The 27,017-nt window shown below is 38.9% G+C and overlaps 1 protein-coding gene and 1 long non-coding RNA gene across 4 annotated transcripts in view; one reads left to right on the top strand and one right to left on the bottom strand.

Moving 5' to 3' along the window:
- PDE5A (phosphodiesterase 5A) overlaps positions 1 to 19,477 on the top strand; it is a 141,310-nt gene extending 121,833 nt beyond the window's left edge. For all 3 annotated transcript variants that reach the window (XM_026499250.4, XM_026499253.4, XM_026499252.4), the window contains exons 16-21: positions 3,500 to 3,600; positions 5,367 to 5,444; positions 7,457 to 7,520; positions 11,635 to 11,709; positions 13,315 to 13,398; positions 14,968 to 19,477. In XM_026499250.4, the coding sequence (XP_026355035.2) occupies positions 3,500 to 3,600; positions 5,367 to 5,444; positions 7,457 to 7,520; positions 11,635 to 11,709; positions 13,315 to 13,398; positions 14,968 to 15,105 (540 nt within the window). In that variant the 3' untranslated portion in view covers positions 15,106 to 19,477. The remainder of the gene's footprint in view (positions 1 to 3,499; positions 3,601 to 5,366; positions 5,445 to 7,456; positions 7,521 to 11,634; positions 11,710 to 13,314; positions 13,399 to 14,967) is intronic.
- Positions 16,838 to 27,017, bottom strand: part of LOC113255614 (uncharacterized) — a 62,154-nt gene continuing 51,974 nt past the window's right edge. Inside the window, exons 5-7 of the long non-coding RNA XR_006409608.3 lie at positions 24,719 to 24,800; positions 23,091 to 23,135; positions 16,838 to 22,248 (exon numbers count right to left, since the gene is read on the bottom strand). This is a non-coding gene — a long non-coding RNA (uncharacterized LOC113255614). The remainder of the gene's footprint in view (positions 22,249 to 23,090; positions 23,136 to 24,718; positions 24,801 to 27,017) is intronic.

Genomic DNA, 27,017 nt, shown 5'->3' with positions numbered 1-27,017 from the left:
TCATTCTTTTTTCTTTCTTTTTTTTTTTTTTTAGAGAGAGAGTGAGAGAGAGAGAGCGAGTGGAGAGGGCCAGAGGGAGAGAAGTTTTTTTTTTTTTTAAAGATTTTATTTATTTATTTGAGAGAGAGAGAGAGAACATGAGTGGGGTACGGGGCAGAGGGAGAAGCAGACGCCCCACCGAGCAGGGAGCCTGTTATGGGGCTTGATCCAGGACCCCGGGATCATGACCTGAGTCGAAGGCAGATGCTTAACCGACTGAACCACCCAGGCACCCCGGTTTCTGGTCATTCTTTTTAAGTAAAAGCCTTCTAATTACCTTAAGTTCCAGAATATAGTATACAGGTCTCAATCTAGAAACCAAAATGTTCAGTCCTGTGTAACAGTCTGGCTTCTAGATTTGGTTTAAAGTTTCAGGTTCTCCCCTTCCTGCTCTGGTTGGCTTCTTTCCTGCCTACCTTGTGTTTTTTTCTAAATTCTTCCTCATTCCTAAACGCCCATGTGGTTTCCTACCCCTCCAGAGTAGGGAGAGGAAATAGGTAAGAAAAGGAGCAAGAACATTCTCAATAGACTGGTACTGTTAGGAGTGTCTCGCTCTTTGTGCCTGGTAGGTGTGTTTAAACCAAGTTATTTTCTTGTGGGTAAGTTCATGGTCCCTGCCAGGCGTCCTCCTTGTGGGGTTTTTCTACCAGATGTTTCTTGAATGTGAATGACCATCTCTGCTACTTTATTTATGGCTCCTTCCTAAGCTCCTGAAAATCGGATTGCTCACTCTGGGCTCCTTTCTTACTAAGGTTCTTTAGCCTTCTTTGAGGTCCTCTTGAAAAAGACAGGGCGGAAGGCAACCCCCTGCCTCCAAAACTCGGAGCATGCCAGCCATCCCATATAGTAGTAACCTCTCCTTTGCTGCTGAAGTCAGAGCAGCTAGTTTTTGTCTTGTTTTGTTTTTTTCAGAGCGGCTAGTTAGCCTGTGTCTTGCCTTTTCGATTTTCCAGACAGGAATTAGACACGAGACCACTGTGGCCCCTCCCACAGCCACTACACCACAGGAGACATAGGTAGGGACTTCATGCTCCTCTCTTACTTGAGGTGACGGGGAACACGATCTCACCTCTCCCTAAACATCTCAGTGCGGGCAAGGGGTTAAGAGTTAGTTATACAACCAGCATACAGATTGTCATACAGACTGCTAACGTATATGATTGTTTAATATGAATTAATTCTCGTGTGATTGGTGCTTGAATGACGTTAGCATCAGTGTTCAAGTTGTATTTCCTACACACATTCTTGGGTAAGTTACCAGAATTAGGGGAGTTGAATTTTGACCTTCAGCAAGAAAGAAAAAAATCCCGCCCCTTGGCTTTTGTTCATGAACCCTTTCTGTCCTATTTCAAAGAATGTTGAAAGTGGTCCCTTGCCCCCGAGGAGGGCTCCCTTGCTTTGAATGCTCTCTTTAGGCTCGTGGGCGGTTGCTTTTCCTCCAGTGCCCGCCTAAGCAGCCCCGCTGCCTCCGTGATCCAGTCCCATCCGCGCTGTCTCCGGCCCCCGCACACCAGCCTTTCCACTCCCCTGTTTTGTGTGTCTTGACTGTTCGCAGAGGGCCTCCGGACTGGCCAGCCTGGGCCGTCCAGGTTACCTCCAGCTGCACCAGCCTTCAGTCTGCTTTGTGCTCTGGTTATAAAGTCGCACGGGTTCCGTGTGATCTGCCCCAGCACTATTTGTCCCACAAACCATGTCGTTTTTGGTGTGTAGTGTTTCAGAATGGAGACTTTCCAGGAATCATATATTGTGTGCTAGTAGAAACATCTGTATTTTCCTTGGGATTTGCTATCTATGTGCCTCATTTAAAAATATTAAACTTTCATTTAATATTCTGTTCAGTCTTAAAGAAAGAAAATATGCTAACCTTTTTCTAAAGCATATTTAACAGTATCCCTATCAAAGGTACCCATGTTATTAAATAACATAATTTACTAAGTAATATGTTATTACTTACAAGATATTCAGTTGTATAAATGGCCAGCCTCAAATTATAAGACCACGTATATATTTTGACTTTGTAAGCAACAAAACATAAGAATTTACAGTCTCTGTTTTTGGAAGGGAAAATAAAAATAGGAAAGATATTTCCTTTTCTATTTGAAGTTGTTTTATTTTAAAATAAATACAAGTATCAGGAGTTGTTTTCTAAATAGTTTTCTTTCTGGCCTAGAATCTAAAATGATTTCATATTTGAAAACAATGTGTAGGGGCGCCTGGGTGGCTCAGTGGTTAAGCATCTGCCTTTGGCTCAGGTCATGATCCCAGGGTCCTGGGATGGAGCCTTGCATCAGGCTCCCTGCTTAGCGGGAGGCCTGCTTCTCCCTCTCCCACTCCCCCTGCTCGTGTTCCCTCTCTCACTGTCATTCTCTCTCTCTCTGTCAAATAATAAATAAAATCTTAAATATATATATATATATATACATATGTGTGTGTGTGTGTGTGTATATATATATATATATATAAAAACAATGTGTATGGTTACAATCAGATTCATTAATTAGATACACGCCACACATGTCGGCATCTAGTTACTCTCGAACCAGTGTTTTGGCCCTGGCCGCCTGCACTCAGCAGTTTCCCTGTCTTCAGAACAAATCCTTTGTCTCCAGGTCTTATTCTTACACCTCTGGGTTTTTTTCTTGGACCTGAGATTTAGGAAGCACATCTGACTTAATTGACAGATATTATTTTGAGTATATGCTGAGTACCCAAGGAATGTTTTCCATAGTTCAAGATGAGAGAACCACTATGCTTTAAATTACAGACAAGAAATTTAAAAAATGGTTATATAGCAAAAATTTTCCATTATTTACCCCTGGATTAGGCACCTTTTCAATATTTCTTACAGGCATTTCAACCCATGCTTGCTTTTTATCACCAGTAAGCACGCCTTTGGTTCATGCCTTGTACGCATCCATATTGGCGTGTTCCTAAAGAATACACGCTGTTCTCGAGGTTAAGTTAAATTATATAAATTTGCACCAAAAAATGTTTTTGATTTATTACAAAAACCACAGAGAACTGATTTCTTTAATAATCAATTGTTTAAAAGTTTCACTGCTCCGTTCCTCATGTCCATTAATAATGGCTTTGATTTTTCAAAGGTTTCTCGTGCTGTTGTATTGTAACAATTAACCTGCCCAAAGGACAAGGATATATAGTTATTAGATTTTAGGCCTGGACTAAGGCCCAAGGAGTATAAGATTTGGAAAAACATGCACGCGTAGGTAGATGCACCATTATGAAGCTGTCTTTTCTTATCGAACGAGGTGGTAGGGGTGGGAGCGCAGAGGCCAAACATCCTTTCGTGGCATTTACTCTAAGTAAGCAGGTGTCCTCTGTATTCATGAGTTCAGAACACTAGGTGTGTGTTTAAGATATGTCACTGTGTCTTCAGATTTTGTTCTTGTCAGCAGCTTCTCCAGGTGGAGTGCTAATGATGGTTTTCTTTTTTATAAAGGGCAATCAGATTCTCAGTGGCCTCTCCATTGAAGAATATAAGACCACGTTGAAAATGATCAAGCAAGCTATTTTAGCTACAGACCTAGCACTGTACATTAAGTAAGTTTTAAGAAATATTCTGAGATGAATAGGTCTTGGAAGTGTTTGCATTGTTTCAAACTTTTAAAATGCACGTTGGGAAATTTTTAGATTATAAAGACAAATGTCCTGGCAAGTAAGTCAAATGTCTTGTTTTTCAAACTATGGAGCAGTTTCTTAAAGGAAGCTAGAAAAGTCTACTATATAAAAGCTATAACAGTCTACTCTACTTGACTTATATCCCCTAATGCTAGAAGTTACAGAATATGGAGTTATTTGAGCTGTCGATCTACTACTATGTCTCTGAAGCTCGGCACACGGTAGATAACCATCCCAAGGTCATTCCAAGCTAGGCTGTGCAACCTAAAGGTTATATAGCCCATTTACTTGTCCTCCTTTCCTTCACTCCCCCAGCTTCTGACCACGTTACGGTTCCTTCATACGGTCATCTAAGCCTAGGTGTGCAGGAAAAGGAGCCAAGTGTCAGACGAGTAAATCTTGTTTCTTTTTATTTGATTCTGGCAGAAGAGTATTAATGTAGAACTTTAATTAGTGAAGCTATGGACTCAAAAATTAAAGTGTACATTAGAGGAGTATTTGTCACGTGTGTATGCATTTGCCCATAATTAAACTGCCTTTCTAAATACGGGAAAGCCTTTGCTGCCCTTGGCATTAGTTTCCCACACGCAGACTGAGATCTTTGCTACACGTGTAGGAGTGAGGGGAGTCTGGTGGTCACACTCATGGGGTTCCCCTGAAGCACAAACAACCCTGTCTCCCTCTGCACAACGATTCACATCCAGGGCTTTAACCACTCAGATGAGAAGTAAACACAAACACAGTAGACACAGAGAAACACATGCCAGATACCCACTCTTGTACATCTGAGAGTAACCACATCCTAAAGGGTCCACATCATTGGATTTTGGAACACTTTGAAGTTAATGAGGATAAAAGAAAACGCAGCAAATTTCAGTTTATTTAAAATGATTGCAGAATAAAGATTATCAGATTACCAAGAATTTAAAAGTATCTGTAACCACAAAGACTTCCCAGCCTTTCCAGGACACACGGGTCTCACCTCTGAACCCTTATGAAACCTGTTTTTCATTTTTGGTACTCAAATCACATACAGTCAATTTTGTTTTATACGTTTTTCTCATGTTTATTTTGTGTCTCCAACTAGATTTCAAATACTGTCAAAAGGACTCATGCTTTATAACTTCCCAAGATGCTTAACGGCGCTGGGCACATAGGAGGTATTCACTCTACACTGAGTGAATATTAGAGTACACTTCACTTGGTCTTTGCTTCAGAAGGCCTTTGCCACTTTATAGTGACGTAGAGTAATTACTACGAACATTTTCTACCCTATACCATAATGTGTAAGATAAGTGAAATTAAACTGAAGCTATATAGATCTGATTATGCCATACACTTAAAATTTCTTAAGTCATTCTTGGCATCAAATTTTTAACTCCTATTGTTTCATTTTCTGAAACTCATGTTTCAGAATTGAAATTACCATTATTTGTGATCTGTAGTTAACCATTTTAAAATAATTTAAATTTAAAAGTAATCCATTTTACCCAAAGAAAATGTAGAAGGGAGGAAAGTGAGATATTTTTAGCTTTTTAAATGATGATTTCTATATTGGATTCTAAGATGGGAAAAAACTATTAGAGATTTTTTTTCCAAAGAAATTTACTCTATTAGTCTTTGTGAACCAAAGAAATAAGAGCCTGGGGACTCATCATAACTACCAAATATTTTTCTTTATTTTCAAGGAGACGAGGAGAATTTTTTGAACTTATAAGAAAAAATCAATTCAACTTGGAAGATCCTCATCACAAAGAGTTGTTTTTGTAAGTAGGGTTACTGTCCTTAAAGCTGAAGTGTTGCTACCCAGCTAATGTTATCACTGTCAGATTTTATTGCAATTATTTGTTACAATGTGATGATCTTAGAGGCTGTTAGAATTCTCGAGAGTGTTGTATAAAGGGCTGAATATGAATATTTATTTGAAAAGAAATGCATTTGCCAATGCAAGGGAATAAATCACTCCTTTGTCCTAGAAGGACCTTTACAATATGGTAGAATATCAGTGCAAAGCTATAAGGTCTCCTCGCTCATGTGCCCAGTTCTTCGTAACGGAATAACTGAAAATAGCCTCCCAAAGACTGTGGGAGCAAGAAGGTGGTTGTGAAGTATTTACTTCTTTTGAGTGATGACGGAGTAGCACGATCAGAGCGTCAAGATTTCCATTTCCCTCCCCTGTCCCCCTGTCCCCCCCCCCCGTCCCCCCCCGTCCCCCCCCCCACCCCCCCCAGCTGCAGATAGCATCCCTTCGCGGTGTTCCCGTCAGTCATAAAGAAAAGAAGGACTCAGAACACCAAGGAGAGTGCTGTTCTTTAAATGGATCGCTACTACTTAGCATGCAAACGAAGATGCAAATTTTAAGGAAACAACACACACATACCCGGCTGTCTGTTCTGTTCTTCATAATCATGCTTGACTTCATAGCCTCAGAATGTGTCTCATAACAGTGCCTTCGAAAAGCAGAGACCTGTGGGGGCGCCTGGCTGGCTCAGCGGGTAGAGCAGGACTCTTGATCCCGGGGTTATAAGTTCAAGCCCCACGTTGGGTGTAGAGATTACTTAAAAATAAAAATCTTTAAAAAAAAAAAACAAAAAAGAAAAGTATAGACATGCTCCTGTAGTTAGTGAACAGTTTATCCCAATAACAAAAAAGAAATCCAACCGCAGTTCCAAGTCTGCGCCTGGCCCCGATGCTCCGTCCTGCGTCCTACCCGAGGGACTGCTTGCGGAGAAGTCCTGACGGTCCCAGAGCTCAGTGTCGCCGTGCGCACTCATGTTTTCAGATTCTAGAGAAGCTCACCGAGGGGCACGGTCTTCTTTGGGGCAGGCAGTTTATACTGGCAAGCCTCGACGTCCTTCATGACAATGGGTTTACACGGTGATTAAAAATATCTCTGGTGTGCTTGCTTCTCCAGGAGTTGGTGGAAGAGGTCGAGGCGCAGCAGAAACGCACTTTGTGCCTTACACACTTAAGGAGAACGTGCTTTTAGGTTGGGTTTCCTGCAGGGATGAGGGATACAGTCCCTCACCACAAGTGTTTTTATATTACAGTGATGGCCTTTCTGCCTGTTCCTTCAGACAAAATTATTACACACAGGCACCTGGGTCCAACCCGGGAAAACACTGCGCCAAGCACAGAGGCGCTGTCACACGGTAGCTACACTGTTGAGTTCTAGAGCACCTTGCCATCGACGCCCGAGTCCAGCAGGGTTCTCACTGCTCTCACCAACAGAAAGACAGACATTGTCCTCTCATTTCCCTCTTTCTCTGGCAGATACTGTTTGTAAGTCAGAGCTTTTCACCTAAAAGTCACTACATGTGCTGAGTTCAGCATTAGGATGACTCGACGTAATTCTTGCTCTCCTGGGGATTCTATCAATAGGGTATCTGATGTTATCCTTTAATGGCTAATTATTAGTAACCAATGTGTTTTGATCTTACTATCACTGAGAATGGAATACCAAGGTGAAAAAAATAGTAATAGCACGCGAGTTTTTGTAATTTAGTAATTTCTCTCCCTGTGCCAATCTGGAGCTAAATGAGGCAGTTTTAGGGCAAATTCCAGCAGTTGTGTGGGCAACCAAAACAGTGACACTCTGCTGTCATTGAATCAGCCACACTTCCGTAGAAATTGTTTCGGTTTCTTTAGTCTTTATAAGCTGCCGTCTTCATAGCTTAGGGGACTTTAATTTAACCTTTTTACCAGTTAACTATTTACTGAGAGTATATAATTGCATAAAAAGTAACTCATAGCATTGGGCTTCTTTTTCCCCTAACAGAGCGATGCTGATGACAGCTTGTGATCTCTCTGCCATTACCAAACCCTGGCCTATTCAACAACGGGTATGTTGCTTGCTGACAGTAAAAGCAGGGACTAAAAAGTCAAAGTAAGAAAAGTCTGTATTCTAAAGGTAGCCTCGGAAGTATTTGTGGAACTTTTTATCTAGTTTTTAAGTGGTATAAAAAGCAGATAATTGGACATAAATAGGTTTCCTTTTTTAGAAGAGTCCTTAGCATGTACTAATATTTATACGATGTACTAAGAAAGAGAGCATCTGTATTAACACAGCAAAAATGTAGCTGTTGATAATCTTTAATTCCAGTACCGCTTCTGGCTCACTTAGAAATGTTTTTAGCACATTTTTTAAAATAACCTTGAAAAATAGAAGCAGCAAATTATTTTTCTTTTTATGATTTTTCTTTATGGTTAGCCTACGAGGCATGCCTCAGCTCTAAGTAGGCATTAATGAGTAGAACTTAAACATTTCCTGGGGCTTATAAATATAGGAAATGTTGATGTAAGGTGTCAGGAAGGATGTGATCAGGGCCTGTGGCGAGGAGGCTAGAAATATACCCTTCTCTCTAAATAAGTAACTGCCGTAATATTTTGCAGGGCCAGTAAAGGTCCTGCTGTACATAAAGGGATGGCTGTACCTACAATGATGTGTCTATTGTGTTTTTGGTTTTTGCAACTGCATTTTTAATCCTAAATGCACTACCCAAGACAGTCTGCTGCTGGTCAGGGCTCTGAGCTGCATGGTCATGGAGCCCAGTGACAGGTTCATCTCATGAAACACACATGCTGAGGAAACAAGACCAGAAATGTACTCTCCACGTGCCAAAGCTGACGTGCTGCAAGCACTCGGGAAAGGTGGTCTTCACAGACTGTCCTGCTCCGTCATAAATGGGACTATCTGCACATTTCCAAATAGGGAAGAGGATGGAAGAGGGAATTTGTCTTTTCATTTATCCTATCTTCTTAATCAGATTCCAAAAAGGTAGAGCCATGAGGTTGGGGTCCAGACATAAAAAGCAATACTATAAAGCCTGTATAATTAAAATAGTTTGGTATTGGTGACAGACCAGTGGAACACAATAGAGCATTGAGAATTGCATAGAACATTTAGTATATAATAAAGATAGCATTTCAAATAACTGTGGGGAAAAGAGAGTCTTTTTACGAAATAATCTTAGGGTGACTTTCCCATCTTCCATAACCAGATGGCAAAAAACAAAATTGGATGTACTTTGCATACTTAAATTCCAAATGGAGCATAAAGTTCAATGTAGAGAATTAAACCATAGAAGTACTAAATAAAAACATCTGTGGATTCTTCTATAACTTTGGAGTGAGAAAACTTGCCTAACTATGGCTCAGTATGCAGAAACAACGGAAAAGATAAATTTGATTACATAAAAATGAAAAAAATAAACTTTTGCATGGGAAAAGACACTATAAGCAAAGTAAAAGTCAATGAGAAACTGGTAAAAATATTTGCAACTTATATTTCATAGTTAATACCCCAATATTAAAGAACTGGTAAAAAATAGAGAAGAAAAAGGACAACCCTACAGAAAAATGGGCCAAAAAATTGAACAAAAAGTTGATGAAATATGAATGGCTCTTACTCATTTGCAAAGGTCCTCAGAACCTCATTCATAAGCAAAAATGCAAATAAAACTTGACTGACCCAAAAAAGCTTGTATAGAATCTCGTAACAGCTGTATTCCTAATACAGTAGTATTATCTGTGGCAGACACGTTCCAAGACCCCCAGGGGATGTCTGAAACCACAGAGAGGACTGAACCCTTCTATATACTATGGTTTTTCCTATATAAAAATATACATACCTGTGATAAAGTTTAATTTATAAATTAGGCACAGTAAGAGATTAACAACAATAACTAATAATAGAACAATTCTAACAATATACTATACTAAAAGTTATGTGAATGTGGGGCCTGTCTGTCTCTTATTATATTGCACTCTCCCGCCTTCTTGTGATGATGGGAGATAATAAAGTTGATAGGTAGTGGGGTGCATGACAGAGGCATTGGGATGTAGCGTTAGGCTACTGGTGAGTTTCTGACCCTATATCAGATGGAGGAACATCTGCTTCTGGACTGGGGTTAACCCCGCGTAACTGAAACCATGACAAGCAAAACTGGGGGTAAGGGAGATTACTGTAGTCAGGACTAGAAACAACCCAAACATCGATCAGCAGGAGGATAGCTAAACATATTGTAGTATATTCCTTATACAGTGGGGTGCCGCTCAGCAATAAAAAGAAACTCACCACCGACACGTGCAACAACCGGGACGAGTCTCATACACACTATACTGAGCAAAAGAAGCCGGACACAAAAGAATACGACCTGTGATTCCATTTACATGAAGTTCTAGACTAGGCAAAACTAATCTCTGGTGAAAGAAATAAAATAGTGATTGTGAGGGGAGGGAGGAAAGAAGGGGCAGGAACTGACTGAGAAAGGTCATAAGGGCGATAAACGGAGTCTGTATCTCGGGCGGCGTATTTGCTACATGGTTATATGCATTTGTCAATACGGTGAACTCACGATCTCTGCGATTCACAGTATGTTAATTCTACTTCCTCAAAAAAAAACAACACTGAGATACCATTTCTCACTTGTTGAGTTGGCAAAATCCAAAGGTTTTAGGATATAGTCTGTTGGGGAAGTTGAGGAAAAACAAGGAATGCAAAATATTATAACTCTTCGGAAGTTTATAAATACACATATTCATGTACCATTAATTCTAGGAATTTTATCCCAAAGATATGCTGGAAAAAATATAAAAAGATATTTATACCAGGGTATTCACTTTAGTGCTTTCTATAATGGCAAAGGCCGGAAGTAACCCAAATATTCATCAGCAGGGCACTGATTGAATAATTTATAGTACATTTACACAGTGAGTTCTATGCAGCTTTGTAAAAAGAAATGAGGATTATTTGTATCCTACTATGGAGTGATTACAAGAATGTATTTTTAAGTGAAAAAAGCAAGGTAGAGAAAAAAGTATATTATACTCTACCATTTATCTAAGAAAAGGGTAAAATATGAATAAATGTACATATTTGCTTCATATATTTAAAAACCCAGGATTAACCAAAAAAAAGCTAATGATTCCCAATAAGGGAAGGAGGGACTTAGGGAAAAGAAATCGAAGCTAGAGTTGCTGAGTGTACTGCTTTTGTAGATGTAACTTTGGAACCATGTAAATCATTTTTAAAATTCTAACATTGAATTTTAAGTATTCCTAAGCCTTGAAAGTAAAGTGAAACAAACCTGATTTGGGTTGCAAAGCCATACTGAAAGGAATATTTCATTCCAAGTGACATTAAAACAACAACTTGACCATGTATCTCTAATGGGATGTACACTAAAAACAAACAGGAATTACCAAAAAAGGCTTTAAAACTGTTTCAGTACTCTTATTATTAGTGGTAATTCTGCATAGATATTCAATCACTGTTGTAGATGATGTGGGATAAACGCAAATAAAAAATTGTATTGATATTGTTGAGAGCCAGGATCGTCAGCGTAAGTAGAAAGGTAAAGGCGGATAGGTTGGGCAGAAATGTCGTAGTCCTGAATTTGAACTGAAATGTTGTATGAATTTCTGTTGCGTCCTAGCTCCATCCTCTAAAAGGGCTTAAAAATAATGAGCAACCTGGTAGTAATGAACAAAACTGGTGCCCATATTGAGCTTTCTGAGTACCTCAATTTAAAGGAACAAGGGCTCCAAAGGAAAATTTTTGAAAAGAGGAGGAACATGGAGATTAAAATAAATTTAAAAGGCATATCCATCAATCACCATATACACCCCTGTGTTGATACTGTTTTCCACAGCACCTGGTATAACAGGTGCTTAACAAATACCTCATTGATCGTGCACACAGATGGGCACACACTGCCTTTTCCCCATGTGTTGCTTTTTCCGCCTAATTACAGGTTATAAAGTCTAGCCTTTGTGATTAGGCACATATTTAAAAGCAAACAAAATATAATTTCTATTACCCATTATTGTTTTATTATCATTTTACTGATGTGGCTGAAAGCTAGCTTGATGGATATTATTATCTTTATTCAAAGTCTCTATTCTACAGACTTAAATGCTTTTAATTGCCAAAACTTAATCGGTTATTTATTTCAGATAGCAGAACTTGTAGCGACTGAATTTTTTGACCAAGGAGACAGAGAGAGAAAAGAACTCAACATAGAGCCTGCTGTAAGTATGAGACCTTGTTGGTAGGAATTATTCAAAGACACTTGTTTAGTGTAGACTTCTTATACTTTCTATGGGATCTTAGGAACACAATTTATTTTCATTTTAGTTTTTAAAACATTTTTCTCATTAAAAGAATTATATGTGTTTATTACAGAAAACATAAGCAGGGACACCTGGGTGGCTCAGTCATTAAGTATCTGCCTTGGGCTCAGTCGTTAAGCGGTCTGGCTTTGCCTGGGATCGAGTCCTGCATCAGGCTACCTGCTCGGCGGGGAGCCTGCTTCTCCCTCTCCCTCTGCTGCTTTCCCTGCTTGTGCGTGCTCTCTCTCTCTGTCAAATAAATAAATAAAATCCTAAAAAAAAACATAAGCAAATAAGACAAAAAGACTCTATGGGTCATCATATTGTACCTACTTTTTGGTAATTTGTTTTTTCTATTTAAATACGTAAGCTATTTTGGTCCTAATGCTTCTATGTGTATTATTTACAATGATCACATGAAATAGACGGAACTATAGTTTGCCTACTTCCTTTGGTGTCATGTCTGCAATGTTCACTATGACCAGTAGCACTTTGATAAATGTCTATGTTGCTAATGTTTTCTGTGCCTTTTTCATTATCTTGTTAGGATAAATTCCCAGAATTGCTGTGTTGAAGGGCACAGATTTTTTAAAGGTTTTTGATACATACCACCTTTTTTACATAGAGTATGGATCTCACAAACAAGAAAAAGATTCTTCTCAAACCACTTCTGGCTTTTTTGGAATGAGTTTTTCCTGAAAATGAAGCATAGAGTCTTCTTTTTTTTCAATTCAAATGGACATTTATTAAGCCCATATTAAATGGGACATGGTCATGACCTCCCCTCTGTGTGCAGTTCCGTCCACTCAGCTCTCTAGCCTCAGCTGGGCACATCCCGTGTCTCACTAGCCTTTCACAACGGCTCGGCGTCCTCTAACGTAATGGTAGGCTCATTCAGAGGCTCAGGATCCTCCTCAAAAGTGGTGGGTCGCAGAGTGAGGATCCCAGCTAATGGGGAATTTGCTTCATTTAAACAAGCACTGAGACAGACTCATTGCTTCCCATGGCGGTGCTGGGCTCGTCTGGTGCTCCAGCCATGACCTCCTGGGAGTAAGCAGAGTGACATCTGCATAATCGTCACTCAGAAAGCTCGCTGCATGAACTGAATTGTAATCAGCTGTGGCCTCGGTGGCTTCTTCCACAAAGCTGAGGCTGCGCGACTCCACATCAATAGACGATTCAAAGCTGTGTGTTCTCCAAATACACGTCGGTGGTCAGCTCTGGGTCAGTGGTTGACTCTAGATTAGTGATCAGTTCCGAGGCTAGTGTGGGAAAAGTCAGCCAGGATGAACAAGGCAGTGAGGATCGGGGCCTCCCCGAGCCCGGTGCTGGCAGGGAGTGCAGGAGACTTGCGGGGGAAGGAGACAGGCAAGTATCTGGCCTTCCTCAGCTAACCCAGTGATTCATGTTTTTGGAGACAACTTGCATTGTGTTCTTTAAGTAAATGCAGGTGTGTGTGTGTGTGTGTGTGTGTGTGTGTGTCTGTGTCTGTGTCTGTGTCTGTTTCTGTGTTTGTCTTTTCAGGATCTAATGAACAGGGAGAAGAAAAACAAAATCCCAAGTATGCAAGTTGGGTTCATAGATGCCATCTGCTTGCAACTATATGAGGTATTTATATGAACGCACTAGACTTGCTAAACTTAAGAACTGTGTTATGAATTAAAACCTCAAGTAAATTGAAGCGATTAACTCTAGGCTTTTCTTTTCTCTTCTTTTTTTTGCTGATGAACATGCTGTTTGCATTGAATAAGGAACACATTTTATATTGGATCTTTCTCAAGAACTTTGATCTGTTGAGTGCCTGCTCTGAGCTAGGCCCTAGCAGACTGATGTAGGAACACTAAAAAGCATTATATGCCAGTGTTACTTCAGGACGGATGCTGTGCACACTCTGTCAGCATATTCTTTTAAGTTGAGGCCTAAATAAAGAAAAAAGTTGTCCAACCTTTTCTCATCGTATGGTGTAGCTTTAATATCGTTAAAGTTTTTATGAGGATGTAAAGGAGATAGTTGGACAAATATTACAAGTTCCCACTTCCTTATACCTGCTGGCTTGGGATTTTGATTTTTTAGGTAAGGATATTCTCCCTAAAACATCCAGTTTGCTGGTTTAGATGCTCATGCCCAAAGTACAGAAAGTAGACAATAGCCTTGTTTTAAAAGTTTAAATAGGAAACTCTCTTAAGTTTTAATTATTTAGGAAAACCGCATTTATCATAGAGCTATCACAGAATGTCAAGACTCAAAGAAACCCTAGAATCTTCTAATCCAGACATTTCACAATTCGGTAACTGTTTTATCCTACATTTCATATGTGTGCAAGGATTTACTTCATTCGGATCTGCTGTTAAATTCTAAGTAATATTGATATGTACTTTTACTATTAGTTATTACAGAAATAATAATGTTCTCATTGTACAAAACTCAGAGAATTATAATTCCACTACTCAGGCAACTACTGTAAATATATTCGTGTATATGCTTTATGAAATTGTCATATTCTTCCACTTAACAAATTTGCTTTCTTGTAATTCATAATACATCATAATGTATATTTTTCCATGTCATGTGTTTCTGTGATATTTTTAAAGGATGCAAAATAGTAACATAGTATACCCAACCCTGTTGGTGGGTATTTAAAGTTATTTTCAGAGTTTCTCTATTACAAAGAAACCTGCAGTGAACATTTTTGTATCTAAATACGTATGGTACTATAATTGGTACATAATAATACCATAGAGAATTATAAATTAATCTTTATTATGATCTTGGATACAAGTCTATTTAAGTACATTGTATAAAACTACTTTATAGAAAAACACAAAAACGACACCATTCCCGATACAGTCACACTTCGGGAGAGCCATCTGTACTACCAAAAAGCAAAACTTACTGTTTCCCCGCAAAGCGGGTTCCATACAGATCTGTCTCTATCATAACTCAATAAGGTTACTTTGAGTGTGTGTGTATGCTCTCTCAGCACATACTCCTTGTCTGTACAAATTAAGAGAGATCAATCATAAATGATCTGCATATTCGTTCACACACGTTGTGAAAGCCCAACAGTGGGCCTGCTGGTGAAATGAGTGTAGATTGTGGCCCTTAGGGATAGGCCTGGGGAAGAGGGCTTATCTTCTGGATGCTTTCTAGTTGTTTGCTCTCTTTTTCCCTCTTAAGGCCCTGACGCATGTATCAGAGGACTGTTTCCCTTTGCTGGATGGCTGCCGAAAGAACAGGCAAAAATGGCAGGCTCTTGCAGAACAGCAGGAGAAAACGCTGATTAATGGGGAGAGCAGTCAGGCCAAGCGGAACTGAGCGGCCCGTTCGCGCCAAATTCAAGTTTACAGACGGTGTATTCGGCAGTATGTCTAGTTTTGCTATACACTGTACAGATCGAGTGTATACTTTGCCACTGCTGTATTTTTATTTTTGCACAACTTTTAAGAGCACAGCATGAAATGTTTTTAGGGGACTCTTACCTATTTTCTGTATATTTGTTTCATGCCACTGATCTGAGATTCTCAACGACACCCACTCACTCCTAGTACACAGATAAGAGCTCTGTTTGTGATATTTTGTGTACTGCAAAGTGCAAGTGAAAATTCTTGCACTGACTTGTTTTTTGTTGTTGTTTTTTGGGCTTGGGGGGTTTTGTTTTTTGGTTTTTGCTTGGGGATTTTAAATAATTGTTTTTGTGTTTTCTGAATTGCCAATCTTTTAAAGAATGGAATCTTTCCATTCTCAAAAATAGTCTAGGAGCAAATTGAATGTATTCTGTGACATTTAAAACCTTCATTGGAAAGAGAAAAGTGCTGGCCTAGTGGATTTTAAGGGGAAAGGATAATATCTGTCAACAATGTATTACCTTAACAAAAAAAGTTAAAACTCTGAAACTAATGGCAAGAACTATCAGGCAGTATTGTAAAGAAAAGGTATAGTTTAATTGATTTGCTGTTTTTGTTAGTGAGCAGGAAGGGGAGAACTCTTTCATTTCAGTACATACGTCTATCCAAAGATTACCCGTAAAATCGTTTCCGTTTACCCTATCTGATGGAGCGGGGGAAACCTTAGGAGAAGACACCGATTTCACAGACTTCCTGTCACTGACTTTGCTGAGGAATGGGTGTGATCGAGAAATGGAATGGCCATGTCTATCTGTCATTGAAGGGAAACATTCTGTTGGAAGATTCTTCTGAGAGTCAGTGTTTAGAACATTGAACTTCCTTTTTAAAATAACTTCCTTATCGTTTTCCTTACAAATCATAGTTTATAAGTGAACAGTGTAAGTCTCGACAGAAAACGGAGAATAAAAGTGATAATTGGAGCATTGACCTGAGGTGAGATATGACTGCAGATAAAAGGTAAAATGAATCATTATTTTTCTTTGTCAAAGGAAATATAGAGAATAGTTTTAATTGTATAAATAGCACAGAGCTATCCTTGATACTGGGGTCAAAAATTAAATTGAGGAAGCAGAAAGGTAAGAAAGCTGAGGCCCGAATAACACTTAAGAGTACTGAGTTTGCATTTAAGTAACTGCCCTATTTCAGTTTATAGGACTAGTGGACTCAGAGTCACAGAAGTGTGGGTGTGTGCACTGAATGCTGACCCTGGGCTGATAGGTATTCATATTTACTTCTCAGAGCTTTTAGCACATTTAGAAAATGTTAACATTGTCTTAGATTTGAGCCCATTTGAGTGGGTTCCCACTGATCCTGTGTACCATGAATACACATTTATTCATTATTGGAGGAGGAGATACCAAATCGAGCAGGAAGCAAAAATCTGTCCCAAACATATGGGAATGCTTAGACTCAGGGAAAGTAGGAAGAGAGACGTTTGTCTGATTTGTTAACCACGAAAAAAAGTTTCTGAGTTTCCGTCACTAAACTGGGAAGAAAATCTCTTGGGGACACGGTGCAGCATCCTCAAAGTAACTTCCACTAAACACATTGTTTCCCATTCATATTGTTTTTTCCCTAAACTGCCTAAAATTCAACATATTCATTACGTTTTTAAAATTCTGAGTGAATCTTACATAAGGTGATTTTATTCTTACCATTCAGGTAAAAAAAAAAAAAGCAAAACAAATTGCATTGCCATTACTTTACAGTGGTAAAGGCGAGTCTAGGAATTTACCAACTGTTGCTGTATGTATAATTGTTGTAATACTTGTATTTTCAGGATGTTACTTGATTTTTATTTGATGTCATGTAGGTGAGATCTATAAAGTTGCCTCTTGGTGGCACTGGTGTGTAAATTACACAAGCTGTCACTAAAATGCCGTATCTATATACTGGTGTACACCTATACATGCATGCGTAATTCCTTAGTATAGAAAAACTGTTTCAAGAATAGCAGTCTTTAGTAACCTTTTTATCATACACCTTGTGATTTAGCAGTTATGCTAAAATCTGTAATCATATACTTTAGTAGTTTGTCTAGACCCATCTAATAGGTCACTGAGATGGATGGAGGTTTTGTCTGTGTGTCATTTTAACAAGCAAGAAGATAATATGTAGATTAGAAATTGTTTGGTTTACCTTTAGATAATGGTTTATTTTACTTTACTAGTTTAGCAATTAAAAGAAGTTGGGTAGCACCATGCCTATATTGTTGGAAGTTTTAGTTCTTACGGAAGAAGAGTGCTTCTTAAGGACCAGTTAGTTGCTTCAAATAATTTTTACTTTTAAGGAAAATCATTCCATACATAGATTATCTGGTACATGGGCACAAATCAAAGCTTTTGTTCTTATGTGAATATTTTTTTTCCAGTATCTTACCAAGCTGGAAAAAATATATTTATAGTCCTTTTTCCCCTGCTCTATATTTATGTTACCCATAACCAGTAAGAAGTTGTTCTTTTTCTAGATTAAAGTTGTTATAGTTATAGCTGAATGACATGCCATTGATTTCAATTTTCAGCCCAAAAAGTGCCCACTATTTTACTAAGTTGTTAAAAAATGTGTATAAAATTGCCCGGCCTTATATTTTTCACAGGATTGGCCCTCACCAGTCACAGTCCTGTGTGAACTTGTGTGAGTCACTTAACCTCTGTTTGGGCCAAGCCTCTTGTCTTCGAGGAGGATGTCACAGAAGGCAGCCACTGCGTCAGCCCTAATGGGCCCTGGAGACCACTGTCAGAAGCGGGATATTGGGCTACAGAACACGGTATCTAATCCCACATGTCACTTCCTATGCTTTGAAGAATGAAAAAAAGACAATACATTTATTTGGTTTCTCATGCAGATCACTAGTGAGTATGAGATTTTGAGTACCTTGCCTCAAGGTACAAACTCTGGAAAGTGATGTTGTCACCACTGATTTCTTAATTGTGAAGAATAGTTTCCTTAGATAAGAGTACTGAGATTAGAAAGTGTGTGAAAATATACTGGAAATCTTGGGTTCTGGGAGGAAACAGATCTATTCTTACGTAGCAGTAAAGTGCCTTTACTTTCAGCATAGAGCACAAATGTTAGACCTACTCCAATTTGATTTTCAATATTTCTGTTTTTCACCAGATTTTACTCCTAACACTTGATAGGTCATCACAAGCAGTGCTGTTGTTTTGTTCTGTTTTGTTTTGTTTACACGATTGATTTTAAGATGAGAGGAGGGAAGGGTATAATTGCTGTTCCTCTCCTGTGAACGACTGTAGTTGAAATCAGGTGGTATAATTGAATTGCTCAGTATCAGACATGCGACAGTCCACCCTTTATTGAGTCCCTGCGACCTGCCAGGCACTGTGCTCCACCGCGGAGACAGAGCAGTGACCTCAAGGAGCCCACAGTCTGCGAAAATGGCTAGATAAGAGACTTACCAGATTCTGACCCTGCCAACTGAACCTGAAAATATAGGGTACATTATATCACTTGCATTGTCATCTATAATATATGTATTATATACAGTTTTCCAAGGGCCTTCTTTTTTTCCCCCCAAGGACCTTCTTTACCTGGAATTTACTAAGAATTCATCAGTGAATATCCTGTCTTCTTACAAGTATGAATCATTTAGCCTATTGATAGCTTAAAGAACACATTATGTAAGGAGTCATGTGTTCCACTATATAGAGTTTTTTTCCATATGCTAGGCAGGTAGAGATTACTCAGAGTTCTTTTAGATTGTTAAATTGTGCACAGTTTTGGACCCCTTCTGCTCCCCTACAGGGGGCAAGGAAGAAAGTATTAAAGCTCACTTCACCCTTCCATATGTTTCTCAAAAGCCTGTGTAAACGTGTCTTAATAAATGTTGTTGAAAGCAGTGTAAATAGTTGAAAATATAAATTTCTATTACAGTTTAAGAAAAGAAAACCTTATGAATCATCACTAGCCACTGTTGATATCTATTTGTATTCTTATACCTTTTTCAATATATTTGAACAAATATATAGTTTCTGGCACTATTTTTGTACTAGGATAAAGGAGTTACTATGTATATTATGTTTAGCTTTTAAGTCCTTTTAAATAATTGTGAATGTTGATTTCTTGTCTTTCCTCTCCCCCACCATGAGAACCATTTCCGATGACTCTTCTATGACAAAATCACTTTAAAGGAACACCTTCCCCACCTATGATTCCCCATAAAATCAAGAGATGGTCAGGGTGGTCTTCTGTTGTGCAAACTCTTCACCTGTCAGTTGTTTACTCATTTTGCTATGCTTTGTAAAAATAAAAAGAATGAACAAGTAGGTATGAGTCTTGTGTGATTATTAGGGGAATTTTAGGCAGGGAGAATGGGCCCTGTGGTTTGAGAGACTTTAGGCAAGCTAACCTGTGGTCATATTAGCTGAAAAAATGTGATTTAATCAAGTCCTTTCCTTAACCAAGACTCCTCTCAGTAAGAGTCTTCTTTGTATTAACATCCTTTGCTACAAATCTGAGGGCAACATTTTCCATACCTTCTTCACTTCAAGTTCCTAACAGCTCCATGGAGGGTGATTATTACTGGTCTCCTGTTGCAGGACGAGCTAAGGCATAGGAGTTCCATACTTGCCAAAGGGCATGAGCTGGATTCAAGCCCAGACCAGTCTAGTTTCAAAGCAGGTACTTATTCCATTTAATTCTCTTTTTGAATTTTAATTGCAAAAGGTCTTAAAACCATTCTTAGTGGATCAAATGGGCTATCTAGAAGCATGAGAGGTAAAATTTCCCTTACCTGGCAGATTTGCTTTTGTTTGGGTTTTTACTGTTAACATTCCTGGAGTTCATCTGATCATAGCTGATGTCAGGCCTTCACAGAACCCGATACCGCCATGCTTCCGCACTGGTAATGTAGAGGCGTGGAGGTATCATTAAATTCCGAATTTTTGATTCACCATTTAGTCTTGCCACTAGACAAGCCCTCTTCACGTGGAACAGAATATTTAGGCTATGCCTAATTCACAAAACTAAAGACAAAAACGAAATGAAAGCTCACGTAAAACAGTAGTTTAGATCTCCTGACCACTAGGGGGAGCCAGAGTTTCTGATTATTTAAAGAAGTAATCCCCCACTGGCTACAATGAATAAAACTGCTTTTTAAAAAATTTTTACTAGCTAAAGAAAAGCAAAATGGAAATAATCAATAGAGAATTAATTCTTGCTTACTGCTCTTTGATCGATGATCATTTCATTAAGATGTTCTCCAAACAATAACTGATCATCTGAAGTCTCTGATAGACTCAAGATTCCATCCACGGAGACATCACCCCTTTTTGTAGAAAAAGGAAGCATTTGACAACTCTCTTGAATTCACGTTCTTGCATTAGCTGTGCTGCTTTCTCAGCAAACAGGGATTCCTATGTTTGATATATGCAAATGTCAGGATATGATTTTCTATTTTTAAGGTACAGGACATTAAATTAAACTCTTTGAACTTACAGAGAATAGTCTCTGATTGTAAGCTACACTCAGCCTTGGCAAACAAAGAACTATGTTTCCAGTTCACAAACCACTTTTTCAAAATAAACGTTCACAAAAGTTATGAATGGAATCAAAGTAATTATTTGAAACCAAAAGAAATCGAATTAAATGGCATGCATGATTTTTCTCTCTGGCTTGCATCATTTTAAGAGAGTGTGTGTGTGTGTGTGTGTGTGTGTGTAAAATATACAGGAACTAAGTTGACTTTCTCAATCATCAGACAGCAATCCCAACGGCACTTTTTAGGATTCCTCTTTCTAAATTGCCATGTAAGGGACAAGTTTGCATGGCCAAATGGCAGGGGGGGAAGCAATAAACATACTGTCACAATAGCTTTCAACCTTTATATCTCCAATATTCATTACTTTTAAAACCGTGTTTCACTTCTTATCACTGTTTCTCCTTACCCAGTAGGAGTGTTTGTAGGCTTTATCTAACACCGATCTAACATACGCCTGTGAGAAACAAGCTTCTCAGGGACTCCTGGGTGGCTCAGTTGGTTAGGCATCCGCCTTCGGCTTAGGTCATGATCCCTGGGTCTTGGGATCGAGTGCCACTTTGGACTCCCTGCTCAGCAGAGAGCCTGCTTCTCCCTCTGCCTGCAGGTTCCCACCACTCATGCCCTCTCTATCTCTCTGACAAATAAATAAAATCTTTAAAAATTAATTTAGAAAAAGAAAGAAACAAGCTTCACCCTTTACCAACCCACTCTCTGAAATTCAGGAATTCTCTGGTCTCACTGATCTGCCTAGCGCAAGGAGGAAAGGCATAAAATGGTCAGCAACTGCCTCAGCTACAAGGGCTCGCTCACACTCTTTCTGTCACCTGTGCACACAAGCCAATAGGAGTAGTTTCTAGGGGTGCTCTACTCAATCAGTTAGCATAAGTTATAAATTCTTTGGGTGATGAAGGGAAGACTGTGTCCTATCATTATTCCCTCTTTCTTGAAACCCCTGTTTCTCTTTTTCCTATTCTAGCTCCGTCCCCTAGGCCTTCAAACACATTTGAATCTCCTGTGGCCCTAAGAACACCTGTAATAATCACACAGCCCTCCTAAGCTACCAGCATCTCTGCATCTTTCTTGTACTTTGAAGGTACCCAACAACAAATATTGAGTAAAGAATAGATTTCCATACTTTGCCACCTGACATAAAGTTGAATTTTTTTAATAAAGAAAGGGGAAAGTAATTCCAGTGAAGGGAAACAAAAATTAATACAGAATTTTTAGAAATTCTCAGTTGGACAAGAGGTGAAATTCAAGATGAAAAAACAAGCTGAACAAAACAATTTCTTAGGAAAAAATATTTGTTTTCTCCTGGGAAAATTAAGTTAGCTATCAGACTTTCATTAATAAATTGATAATCATTAGTGCCATTACTCCAAGTGGGAGTTTTGCCATATTGCTACAAACCAAGGAAAATTCATGAAGGCTAGAGGCCAGTGATGTTACAGAGAAGATAAGATTTACACTTAAAAATAAGCAACAGTTTGCATTTCCACCAACAAGTGTTAAGGGAGTGCTCCTTTCCCCTCATCCTCGCCAGCTGGTGCAGCCGCTCTGGAAAACAGTATGGAGGCTCCTCAAAAAGTTAAAAATACAATTACCCTACAACCTAGCAATTGCACTTCCAGGTATTTATCCAAAGGTTACAAGCACAGTGATTCAAACGGGCACACACCCCCCCAATGTTTACAGCAGCAATGTCCACAATAGCTAAAATATGGAAAGAGCCCAGATGTCCATCAACAGATGACTGGATAAAGATGTGGTGTATAAATACGACGGATGCTACTCAGCCATCACAAAAGTGAAACCTTGCTCTTTGAAATGATGTGGATGGAGCTTATTTCATTTATGCCAAGTGAAATAAGTCAGTCAGAGAAAGACAAATACCATATGATTTCACTCATGTGCAGTTTAAGAAACAAAACAGATGAACATAGGGGAAGGAAAGGAAAAATAAGATAAAAACAGAGAGGGAGGCAAACCGTAAAAGACTCTTAGCTATAGGGGACAAACAGCGTTCCTGGAGGGGAAGTGGGTGGCGGGATGGGATAATTGGGTGATGGGCATTAAGGAGGACAAGGGATGTAATGAGCACTGGCTGTCATATGCAAATGATGAGTCACTAAATTCTACTCCTGAAACTAATAATACACTACATGTTAACTAAATTGAATTTAAATAAACAATTTAAAAAAATAAAAATAATAAATAAATAAGCAAACAAAGGTCAGCAGAAGATGTTCATTCATTCACAAATAGTGATTCTCTACTACGTATCCAGCTGGAGTAAACTAAACAAGCATGGCCTCACAGAGCTTCTAGCCCAGTGCAGGCTACATACAAGGGAGTTATATCTGTCCGTGCATTGAGGGTGAGGAGTGGAGGGTACTTACTTCCAACCTGAGGGTTCACAGTTGGCTTCCTTAAGGGTGTGATATCTGGTTTAGCCATGTGAAAAGGAAGAAGAACATTTCAGGCAGAAGAAACAATATGTGTGAAAATCTAGAAGTAGCAGACTAGAGAAGTTGAAAGTCTTCCCACTATTTATTTAAATACTTATTAGTTTTATAATTATGAATGATGAAGATTAAAATTATTTATAAAGTATTAATATAGTACTTAAATATAAATATTATATATAATACATAAATATTTATAAATGTATTCCGGGGATGTACTGTATGGTGACTAACATAATATAATAAAAAAACATTAAAATAAAAAAAATATTTATAAATGTATAAATAAAGCAAATGTGCTTTAATAAATGTATATTTGAACTCTTAAGAAAGAGAACTCCCCAGAGGCCAAAATAAAGCTAATTGAAAAATCAGTCAGCATGTGAACTGATACTATGTCAGACCTAGGAATATTCGCAGACCAAATCATGAAGGGGGTTTAATACCCACCCAAGCAGAAAACAGGGTATTTGGGTACTGGCTCTCCAAGTTAAGGCTGAAATCTTTGAAGAGTTATGCCCTCAACAAACATTAAGATGAGGGGTGAGGGGGTAAAGGGGGGGCAGAAGAAATCCACTCGGAGACACAGGAAAACAAAGGAAGCATGCTTGTCTTAATCTGGGCTAATAATAACATTGGGTCCATCTTCATTAACACAGATTTGATGTTTGAATATGACCCAGGACTACCCAAGTTAGATTGTAATCACAGAAGAAATCTCAGGCCAATAATATCCCTGGACACCTGACAAAAGCAAAGGTAAAATGTCTTTGGAAGAACAAAACCCCAAATAGACCCATAAAATTTCTATAGAAATTATGCCACTAAGACAAATTCATAATTCATCATTGCAAAACACACGAGGAAGCAATTCACAGTGCATGAAGTCAGAAGCCACAAGACTAGGATCAGATCCCCAAGAAATTCACACAATAGAGCTCTTTGATAGAGGCTGTTAGAAGAAATCATTAATACCTCATTCTTGTATTTCCAAACGAAGGAACACCCCTAAAACAATACCCTTAGCCTCTTGTTCCGCCTCTAACACAACTCAGATACCCAATTGGAGGGTGACAGCCACATCACTCCACAGCCCTTAAATGGGTGAAGTACATCTAATAAAAAGCAGTGAATGCTGGGGATTTGTTTCTTTTCTTTACCTTTCTAATCCTGATCCAATATAAGTCGAAAATCCTAGTTAAGTGTCTGGATATGTGTCCTGTCTCAAGATCTAACCTTCTGAAGGGGTGGGGTTGAGGCAGGGAATGTTAGCAAGCCCATATAACCATGGCATGTTCTCCAACCTATACATTTTCTTCAAACACCTTATTTACCTAACCATCTCCACAAAGCTCCACACCAGCCAGCATCACAAGGTTTTCTCAGAGCGCTATGCCCGTCTCCTGTAAGGTATTTCTAGACTGTTGTTCTGCAATATCAATGGGCCTTTTCAATCAATGGCCTCTCCTGCTTCTGATCAATGTGGTAAATCTGCTTTCCCGAGTCTGTCATAGGCCGCTCGAGAGACGTAATGTAGAAGTCAGAACATTCTTCTTACGCACCTGCTAGTGGCTGTATAGGAGGCGGGAGCGAAGTCAACATTGAAGGAGATCCCATTTTAGGGAGGAATGCAGTAAATATGGCCTAAAGAGTTCAAGAAAAGCATAGTTGTGAGATATGTTGTCCTATTTTGCATTACCAAATTCTGAAAAGCAAATTTAACAAGACCAGAAACTATCATTCATATTTTTCTTCTGCTGATTCTAAGACTCGCATTTATGCTGATCATCACCTGATGGTCGTCGGCTCATTGACAGGAATCACAGGCAGTACAATGGATGTGGCAGTGGGAAGTAATAATATAACCAATATAAATAAATGGTATCAGGGAACTGCAAAAGCAACAAGGTACTATTTTCATACAACAAACAGGTTACAAAGAGCCCCAGCATTGTGAGTATAAGCGAGCTGCTCTTTTTTTCTCTCAGGGAGCTTATGAAGTTCAGGAGGAGCACATTTGACAATGAAAAACACAAACAGATGGTTCCGGAACCTGAACAGGGAGACAGTACCCGGACACTACCGGTGGGAACTGATTTTCACATGTACTAACTGGACAGTGAAATATGTCAACATCTCTTTTGCAGTCAATTTTCTAAAATATTCCTTGAAAAGTCATTGTATTAGTTTCCTATCGCTGGTATAAGAAATTACCACAAACGTATGGATTTAAAACAGGAGATCAAAAGTCTACAATGGGTCAGCACAGCTGCAGTCCTTCTAATGGCCATTTCCTCACCTTTTTGAGCTTTTGGCTGCATGCACGGCTTACATTGTGGCCTCTTCCTCCATCTTCAAAAAAGAAATGTAAATTCTGTCTATATTCCTTTTAGGTAAGCAAAAATGTATATGCTAAAATAGATTTTATGAGGTTTTTGGAAGATATAAACAAAATGTGTTAAGTGCCCAGCATAGAAAGTACACTAGGAGACTAGAAGACCACAATTGTTGTTACCATTATCAGGATGATGACAATGGCGAAAGATTTCTATCCCAGAAGTTAAAATAAAAGCTTTGATTCTCAAGAAGAGAAAACCTGACTATTGAAAGCATATCCAGAATGAGTTAAGCTTAGATTGTGCTTTGCCGTTTACCACACTCTTTCACACACACGTGACTTTATCTCATCTTGCCTGCAATTCTGTGATACAGGCATTATTCTCATTCCTGACTTTCTGGGGATGAAACTGAGTCTCAAAGACTCAGTGGCTTCACCACTGGTAGTCTGCGGAATTGCCGCCGGAACCCAAGTCTCCCCCCATCACATCTGCCATACTTTGCATTACAAAAGAGTTCTGCTCTCTAGCAGTTCCTAACGGTCAGGCTTTTATTATGTAAATTGGTAATTTTCAAAGTGTGGTTCCTGGACCAGTGACACCAGCCGCCGCACCTGTTGAAAATGCAGATCTGCTGAGGGTCCGGCTGAGCGAGATGAGTTTCTTTTAAGTCCTCCAGGTTATTCTGATGGACACTGAAGTTTGAGAACTACTGATCTAAACACTGCTCTTTTCTTCTGCTTACAATCTCGAGAGTAAAGGCCTAGCCACACAAAGCCATTTAAGTAATGATTCAGAGATTAACACTTTATTGAGAGACTTCTAGAAGTCTCTCTAATAGAGAGCAAACTCATTGAAAACTTTGCTCTCTCTCTAGTTATTTGGATTTTTCATGTCAACAAAAGTATAATATATTCCATCTACAGAGGAAAGAGAGAAGTAAAAGGTCGAATTTCAACAGAGACAGACATAGGATAATAATGATGATTTCCAATCATTTATTGATGGCCACTTGGGCTGCTTTCATAGTCTATTTTAAATAATGCTGCAATAAACATGGGGGTGCATACATGCCTTCAAATTTTTTATTCTTTGGGTAACTATCCGGTAGTACAAATTCCTGGACTGTAGGATAGTCCTATTTTTAACTTTTTGAGAAACCCCCGTACTGTCTTCCACAGTGGCTACACTGGTTTGCATTCCCACCAACAGCGAACAAGACTTCCTTTTTTTCCTCCCCATCCTCACCAACATTTGTTTCTTGAGTTTTTTATTTTAGCCATTCTGACAGCTGTGAGGTGGTATCTCATGTGGTTCTGATTTGCATTTCTCTGATGCTGAGTGATGTTGAACATCTTTTCATGGGTCTGTTGGCCATCTGGATGTCTTCTTTGGAGAAATGTCTTCATGCTTTCTGCTCATTTTTTAACTGGATTATTTGTTTTTTGGATATTGAGTTGTATAAGCTCTTTACGTATTTTGGTTACTAACCCGTTATTGGATATGTCATTTGCAAATATCTTCT

Source organism: Ursus arctos, unplaced genomic scaffold (genome assembly GCF_023065955.2).
Source record: "Ursus arctos isolate Adak ecotype North America unplaced genomic scaffold, UrsArc2.0 scaffold_11, whole genome shotgun sequence".
NCBI lineage: Eukaryota > Metazoa > Chordata > Mammalia > Carnivora > Ursidae > Ursus > Ursus arctos.
This window is presented reverse-complemented; position numbering and strand designations above follow the sequence as displayed.